Here is an 8832-nt window from a genome sequence, read left to right as displayed (position 1 = left end):
ACAGCTAACTTGAGGTCTTGACTCCCAAATGCAGTGTTTTCAGGCGTATCCTTAAACCACGTCCACAGGACTGTGAACATGAAGATTATCAAAAATACATATGCAGACATGCACGCACACACACACACACACTCGTGTGCACACACAAACGCACAAGATTTACTCTGTTTTATTAAACCAGTTTAAAATGTATGGTATTCTGGTATGTTTAATTTTGTTATTGAGTCCACTGTACTAAAAAATAGAAACCAAAATTCCCATAGAAAACATTTTAATATCTTAGAAAAATTAGCAAAAAAAATTAAGAAAGTAGAGCATATTACATTGTACAACATACAGATAAGAATGCTTTAAAATTATAAATATTTTGTTCATTTTCAATATAATAGATCTCAAAACATTTTCAAATGCTTTTCATTCATAATTCCTATAGATAATCTCGTCTCAAGTTGGAGCAAAGGGCTGATTTCAGTGAACACACAGACACACACTCCCGAAGTTTCCTGTAGTTCGTACAGAGATGGGGCAAGGTCTACAGGCACTTAGCTGAAACCACCTTGAGTATCAGGAGAGACCCACGAGCATCAGAGCATCAGCCCAAATGGGAGTCACACAGTTCACCCTGTTTAAAAAGGACTTTCACTTCCCAGCCACAGTGCTACTGAAGCCAGTGAGGCGAGCAGTAACAAGCACTACAGACTGTAGACGCCTTCTGCACAGCTCACGCATACTGCAGGAGGGAGCATGCAGCATTCAGGCGTGGAGACAAGGAGGGCCGGGGCAGCAGTGGGCCATGCTTCTGGCTGTGCTGTAAGACAGTCCAGGTTTAAGGAGGGGTGCTCTGGCAGCCCAGACACAGCAATCCCTTTACCCCAGTCTCCCCTGAACTCCCAGGCCCCTGCTTCTGTCCAGACACTTCACACCGGTCAGTACCTTCTTGGAGTTTTTTTTCCTCTTCCCTCCAGGGACACTGAGGTCCCTAGGAGACATTATCAAGCCACAGGGGAGACCTGGTGCCCTTGGCCACAGTCCCAGCAGCACTAACAAGGAAACATGGTGAGTGAATGGCCAGACCCAAACCCACACCCAAGTTATCTGCTAACTAAGAAGGTTCATGACACACTGATATTTTGCATATAAATCTAAACTGTATGAAGGCAACTATAAACATTAAATAAAATTACTTTTATTAAGCAGCCCAAAATCTTAAGAAAACTTGGTAAGACTTCCATTGGCAAATGTTTTCCAGTCATAAAAGGAATTCTATCCAGTCCTTATGTAGATGCCAGGAACACTGGAATCTATCTCTAGACTTGCACATGTCTAGAACGGCCTCCTTTCTGCTCTGAGGCAAGGCTGGACCAGGACACTTAGGGTTCCCTGCTCTGCTACTGAAGCCCACCTTTTCGGTAACGCATGGATCACCTTCCTGTCTATACATGTAAAGCATCTTGGCTGTCCATGGAGCTACTGCTGGTTACAGATTCCAATTAGCGTGGTAAGGCTGACTTTCCTAAACACTACTCTGTCTCAGACCAGACTAGAGCCAAAAGCATTCCTCAAACAAGAGGCATAGAAACCGTGACCTGTGCCATCCTCGGAGGAGGGAAAGCAGAGAGACATCGACCTAGTGAAAGCCAGAAGGCTTGCCATCATCCTGTGACACTTTACATCTAACCAGCCCACATACTGTCAGCTTCCACTGTGCCCACGTAACCTCCCACACTATCCAACCACCACTGATTTCAACAGACTAGCAGCTGGGGACAGAACACCCAAAGAACTAAGTTGAGACACTGAGCCAGAATATGTTTTGCTTTGAGGTGAGGGGAAAGAAAATGCAAACAAAGCATGCCAAGTGTGTGATGCTCAGAGGGAAGCATCTTAGCTGAGGCTGGGAAGCGTCACCCTCCAGATCCCATCCACAAGGGCAGTGACTAGTGACTTGTCCATCAGAGCACCAACAAGGCCTGCCATGCACCTGACAGGAAAAGGCAAGCAGGCCAGCCAATCAGCAGAGGGAATGTACTGCCTGCAAAGACAGCTGACCTCCCATCCAAGGACAGGTGAGACCAGGGGCTGCAGGGCTGCAAAAGGCAACAGTGAAGGTAGCCCCAGCCTCACCCGTGCCTATGTTCCTGCCCAGGAGAGCGGAGACACCGCTAGAAGGTAAATATGGCGTCCTCAGCACATGGACCCTGCTGGGGCCCTGAGGGAAGACCAGAAGCAGAAAAGCCAGTGTCCTTGTTCCGGGTACGAAGCTCTTGACTCCTCACTGATGTGACTGACTGGGTGGCCGCTGGGACAGCTGTCACTCTGTGGTCTTCTTCTCTTTCCAGCTCTTCTCTCTCTCCTCGAGCTCTGCCTGTGTGAATGCTGCGGGTCCCCAGTTGGTGATCAGGTGAGGGTTCTTGGAACCTAAGTGACAAGCAGGCTTTCAATGCAGGAAGGCTGGCTCTCCACAGCTGTCATTGCATCGGGGAAAACAACTTTCCTACTTCTTCTCTGAGGAATACCCACAAAGGTCCACCAGCCAAGAGAGTGGCATGATGCACGGAGGGAGGCTACCTGGGGTCACTTACTAAGGAGGACAAGCTTCTTAAGAGAAAGTCACAGAAGCAGCTTGGCTTCAGGGTGGCTCTCTGCTCCCATCTCCCTGTAGGAGCCCTGGGATTGCAAACGCACACTGCCTCGTCCAGGTATTGGTAAGGGTTCCGAGGACTTGAACGTAAGCTGTCAGGCCTACGTTGTGCTTTAACCCTTGAGCCATTTCAAGGATGAGCTCACACTTCACACCCCAATGGCTAGCCGTACGGGTAGCTGCCCCTACCCCAGTGTTATGCAGTGCTATGTATAGAAGCAAGGGCTTTTTGCCCCTGAGAAAGTTATTGCTGTTTTTTCATATAAATTCAATCGCATAAATACAACAGAAAATACATTAAAATAGATAATTATATATATAAATATTACCTGGTTCTATCAATCGTATCAATCCTTCATGATGGGCCACTTTGTCCTTCCAGCTCTTGGTCATATTTGTTGCCATCTCTAGCTTCTTTTTAACTCCCTAGGACAGAAGTGGCAGTTTAAGAACTAAGTAACATGGACTGGCCCCCACTGTGTACCTGTGGATTCCCTTATTAAATGGCCAGAATCACTGTAAGGAGGAGGAGCTAGCATTACCCTTTGCACATTAGCAAAAACTCAGGCTCAGGGAGCTAAGGCATCGCGCCTCATGCATGTGACGGTAGGTAGGCCCCTGTGTCAGCTTTCCGCCTCTGTCCCTGCCCTTCCCGGATCTATCTTGTTGCTAGCTCAGCTCTCTCACCATGGCTGCCAGTCCTAGCTTCAGTAGTAACAGGTTCTGAAGGACATGAGAAGGAAGGGCTGTTCTGCTGGCACATCCTCAGGACAGCCATGGCCACGGTGCTTGAATGAGTGGCCCTAATAGGATCATACGTTTGAATGCTTGGTCCCCAGTTAGTGGGGCTATTCTGGGAAAGAGTAGAAGAGTGACCTTGTTGGAGGAGCTGTGTCACTGGACACACCTGGACTCTGAGGTTCCAAAAGATTCCAGCCATTCCAGTTTTTCTCTGCCTTGTGCTTTCAGAAGATGTGGGCGCTCAGCTGTCCCTGTCTCTGCCCTCACTCCTCCATCATGGATTCTAACCACTGAAACCATAAGTCCAACTGAATACGTTCTTATAAGTTGCCTTGGTCAGTGTTTTGTCACAGCAACAGAACAGTAATTAAGACACTAAGGTCTGAGTGAGGGGATGGGAGCAAGTGACCTTCCTAGGTGCTAACCTCAGGGTGGGGCAATGGGTACTGCCTACACCTGCATGCTATCCCCATGTTCTCAGAGTCCGTACTGCAGCTTGGGGACCCTCTGTCACAGGGTGTAACTGTACTTCCCCACTCACACTCTGCATGGTCCCTGAGTGGACAGACACCTCATCCTCTATAGAAAACAAAATAAAACTTCTTCTTTCTTCTCTTTGCTAACCAAGAGTCTGTCAAGTGAATGATGGAGTTCGTTTACATTGGTTTCTGCAGGGTTAGGTGCAGAGCCCCACCCCTCCCGCAGCTGATCTAAGGTGCCAGTTACAGGTGTGTCAGGGCTAAGTCCAGCTACCTCATACTGCTCCAGGGCCTGCTTCCGCTCCAACTCCAGCTGTTCCAGCTGTGCCATGGCCTCCTGCAGAGCCTGTTCCTTCAAGACACGCTGCTGTTCCAGCTCCTGTTTCTCCGCCTCTGTTGTCTGAATGGCCTGCTGCTGTGCCAGGTGCCACTTTTCCAGCTCTGCCCTCTTAGAAGATTCTTCCTCCAGCAATCTGTAACACAGAGGACACTCAGGGTCACATCCTGCTGGGGACCCTGAACACAATGGGCAAGCACTTCAGAGAGGACATTTTCTCAGTTATCTAAGGTGTCCCATCTTAAAGGAGACTGAGAGCCCAGCTGTGTCTATCACAAAACCCGCGAGCGGCCCACACGTCCTGCTCCAAGTGTGCTCAATCTTACATGAAGGAAAAATTAAACTAGCATTTAGGCAATGGCAAGTGTATGCTAAGAACTGAGTTAAGTGTGTTTGCCCCACTGCCTTTCAGAGCGCGTGTAAGTGCAATCAGCAGTCACATCTGAGATGAAGAAGGCCCAGAGCTTAAGTCACCTGCCAGGGGGTGGAGCCAAGCTCTGCAGCCTGCCGGGTTGCTACAACATTAAAGCATTTATTCATCTAATAAAGACCTATTACCAACAATCTGGGAGGTACTAGTCCCTCGTCACAGATGAAGGAATGTGTCCACAAGTGTGCTGCAGAGGTCACAATGGACTTCAATGCAGGTGTGTGATGCCAAAGTGTTAGCCACAGTAACAAGCTGGCTTGGATTAGCCAACTGCACTTGTGTTTAAATACATAAACCAATACACTGCTCAAACCTGCACTCAAGATGCAGAGAGTGTGGTCAAACGCCAACAGTGGTCAAGGCACAATTCTAACACGGAGCCACACAGAGTCAAGTCATGCGGCAGGGCAGCCACTGGCACTGCAGCATCTGCTCTCTACGGCAGCAGCAAGGAAAGAGGCAAGGACCACACCATCCCTTCCAGACTCCAAATCCCCCTGGAGTCACACCTGAGCTCCTTGGAGGCCTCCTGGAATACAGTGTCCACCACTGTGCCCAGCACTGCAGACAGCCCGGACATGCAGTCCTCATTCCCAGCTATCCATCACGCATCTGTGTTCTCTCCCAATGCTCTTCTACAGTAAGTGAGAGTGCAAAGAGAGAGCAGGTTTCAGGGAGCTAGGCTGCTTCATGCAGCTAGAGAAGAGCACAGTAAGGGTCTTGTGGGAGGTGGAGTCCCATCTCCCCATACAGATGCCACCATGCAGAACTTGTCACCTGCGCTTGGCAGCAGAGCATGGTGGAACAAGAACTGAGCTTGGCAAAGCAACTGTTCCCCTGGAACCCTGACTCAAAAGCAGCTGGCACAGAACCAGAGACAATGGGTAATTTCTCTTACTGGGGGCAGGGGCAATGGTAGTGCTGACACTCAGTACCTGTGTCTGTGGCATCCTCCCCAGGCCCATGCCCCTTGGTTCCTGCCACTGTTCAAGGCCAGGCCACCTGCCCTCCATGTGACTGGAGAACTATTTAAGAACGTTCCCATAAATCATCTTCTTGTCTTCCCTCATCCAAGTTGCTTTCTATGGTTTGTAAACTGACCTCTGACTAAAGACTTCAGCACTTCCGCCCTTCCTGTGCCTAGGCATCCTCCTTTGTAGAGAAGGAACAAGCCAAGTGCGTACACAGGCTTGTTCTCCTAGTCACTCAGGAGGCTAAGGCAGGAGAATCAGTTGTGACCTGCCATATGGGTACTGGGACCTGGACCCTAGGCCTCCGCAAGAGCAGCAACTGCTCTTAGCTGCTGAGCCATCTCTAGTCCCTCTACTTGTTTTTCTGATAATTTCTTGGCCTAACACGATTATTCAACATCCTTCTTAATCCTGTACATGATGTATCTTCCCCATCCACAAATGAGATAGAAGGATAGAAAGCTACATGCTGTCATGCTAAACACTGTACCTGCTACATCTAACTTCACCCTCACAGTCCTGAAACCGGCATCACCGTTATTTTATGGATAAAAAACTAAAGGTTTGACATAGTAAAATACTACTTTAAGCTCAAGTGCCATGGGAATTAAGTACCCATACCTCACTTAAGAAGCCAGGCCCTGGCTGCCTTCAGACACATGAAAAACATCCCAGCAGCTGGCAGAGAGGCAGCAGTGCGCACTACCATATCAGGTACAACATGGACCTTTTCAGGCATTCAAAAGCTATTCCCTGGGCCCGGGAAATAGCTCAGGTGGTAGAATGCTTGTCCATCTTGTACAAAGCCATCTTGTTCAATAGCCAGTAACAGTTGTGGTACATGTCTGTAACCAGCACTCAGGAGGTAGAGGCATGAAGATCAGGAGTTCAAGGTCATCCTCAACTCCATAGCATTTTCCTCCTGAAGACAGCCTTTCTCAAAAATAGTGATAACAAGCTGGACGGTAGGCACACCTTCAATCCCAGCACTTGGGAGTCAGAGGCAGGTGGACCTGGTCTACAGAGCCAGTTCCAGGCCATCTGGGGCCACATAGTGGGATTCTGTCTTAAAAATAAAACTCAACTTTAGTTTGGTGACATAAAACCTTACAGATCCACATGGCCCTTCAGCCGACCCTTCTAGCCATTTCCATCCCTTTGTGTCTGCCAAAGGGTGCAGGCTGTGTAAGCCTCACCTCATTTCCTGTTCTTTCGCAGCTGGCAATGTGATGAGCCACTTCCTGCTCTTGCCACCATGCCATGGCTTCCCAACAATCAGACTCCCCTCTGGAACTGCAAGCTGAAGGAACCACAAGCTGAAGGAACCCCCACACACACATTCCCTAGTCGCTTTTATCATTATCAAAGCAAGAGAAAAGTCACCACTGCAGAAAGCATCATTTACTCCACACACAGGAGAGCTGATACTTCAGTAAACTTCTGAGTTACCTGGTCTTCTGAGACTTAATCTCTGCTGTGTTATATCCCATTTCCCTCAAGACCATTGAAACACAGCAGCCTTCCCCACAGACTCTGTGCATGAGAGTAATCTATAAACTCCCAGCAAGAATAAATCTGTGGCTCGAAATATGTCTAGTGTCACTCAGAGTGTCACTCTCTGGAAGTGACATGGGATTTGCACCTTCTCCTGAATGACCTGCTAATGCCACTGTCAACAGCACCACTGGCGGCTCCAAGTAGCTGGCGAGGGCAGAGGGCAGCCTGTGCAGTGGCTTCTCTCCTCCACCGACATGTGGGCTCCGTGGGTTGGACCTGGGTTGCCAGGCTTCTGCAGCAAGCAGCTTTACCCAGAGTCACCCGATGGCCCCAAGCTGATTTTTTTCTAAGTGATACATTTGATGTCTTGTAGTTCCACTTGTTTGGGTGTGGCTGCATGCTAAGGTACACATGTGGAGATTAAACAGGCTGGTTCTCTCCTTCCACCATGTGCATCTCAGGGATCAAACTCAAGTCATGAGGCTTGACCTCTACCCTGAGCCATCTCACCGGCCCCTCACTTCTGGCAGAGTATGCAGCTACAGCAGACTCCTTTTCCAGTTTATTTTCCATTTTTAACATTTTAAAATTATTATCCTGTGTGTGTGTGTGATGTGTGCTATGTGTGTGGAGGTCAGAGGGCAGCCCTGTGAGTCAGCTTCCTCCTCCCACCTTTACATGGGTGGCAGCGTTAGAACCAGGGACATCAGGCCTGCACAGCTCCGAGCATCTTCTACCTGCTGAGCCATCTCAGGTCTTTCCCTTCTCTTCCCAGGTTTAAGCAGCATCTTTTGCTTCTCTACGTGAGGACTGGCAGCTATACAGATTCCACCAGCTTACCTTCTAATTGTTCCCAACATGAGGCGGGGTGCTACAGCTCACATTGGTACTGCCACCCACAAGGCCTCATGAAGAAGTAAACGGACAATGGGTTAAGCCAGGACAGCTCGTCATCCCTCTGGCAACCTCCCTGATGTTACAAAGACTCAAAACAGGGGCTGGTGAGATGGCTCAGTGGTTAGAGCAGACTGTTCTCCCAGAGGACCTGGGCTCAATCCCCAGCACCCACATGGTAGCACACACCTGCCTGAAACTCTAGTTCCAGGGTTCTAATGCGCTCACACAGATGTACACGCAGTCAGAAAGAAAAAAAAAATCAAATCAAAAAATTTCTCTGAGAATACAAGTATCATAAATTGTAAACCAGAATTTAAAAGTCTGGGGTTGGGTATGGGGGTAAATCTGGATTCAAAACTTTAAAACTTGGATTACATGTAATAGCTATTGAAGAAATGGTGCCAGTCCCACACTACCAAACAGAGAGTACATATTCCCTCCCATCCACCAAAGCTCTGCTGCCGCCTGGCCCAAGGCAGTCCTGCCTCTGCAGCAAGGACCACTCAGGTCAGACTCAAGTCTCCACCAAAGTTGATCTGGCTGACAGACGGTCTGGAGTAGAATGAAGAGCATCCCAGCAAACACCATCACCAGACTGCTCTCGGTACAAGGCCCTTGTTAGTATTCTGTCTAAACTCCACCTCCACAGTTACCTGGCAACAGCAGGTATGCTCCTCCCCACAATTACCTGGCAACAGCCAGGTAGGCCTGCCCACTATAAAAGGGGCTGCTTGTCCCCTCCTCTCTCTTGCTCTCTTGCCTCCAGCTTCTCTCTGTCCCCTCGCCCCTCCCCCCTTCCCTTCCCCCTCTCTCCACATGGTCATGGCCAGCATCCACTT

General features: G+C 49.0%; 1 protein-coding gene across 1 annotated transcript in view; it reads right to left on the bottom strand.

The window, feature by feature from the left end:
• Positions 1 to 254: 254 nt before the first annotated feature.
• The window catches only part of Swap70 (switching B cell complex subunit SWAP70), a 73881-nt gene continuing 65303 nt past the window's right edge, over positions 255 to 8832 (bottom strand). The window contains exons 10-12 of the mRNA XM_028767997.1: positions 4136 to 4334; positions 2971 to 3067; positions 255 to 2418 (exon numbers count right to left, since the gene is read on the bottom strand). Of these exons, the coding sequence (XP_028623830.1) occupies positions 2312 to 2418; positions 2971 to 3067; positions 4136 to 4334 (403 nt within the window). The 3' untranslated portion in view covers positions 255 to 2311. The remainder of the gene's footprint in view (positions 2419 to 2970; positions 3068 to 4135; positions 4335 to 8832) is intronic.

Source organism: Grammomys surdaster, unplaced genomic scaffold, assembly GCF_004785775.1.
Source record: "Grammomys surdaster isolate TR1022 unplaced genomic scaffold, NIH_TR_1.0 184, whole genome shotgun sequence".
Lineage (NCBI taxonomy): Eukaryota > Metazoa > Chordata > Mammalia > Rodentia > Muridae > Grammomys > Grammomys surdaster.
The sequence above is the reverse complement of the archived record's forward strand: the minus strand, read 5'-3'. Positions and strand labels throughout refer to the sequence as shown.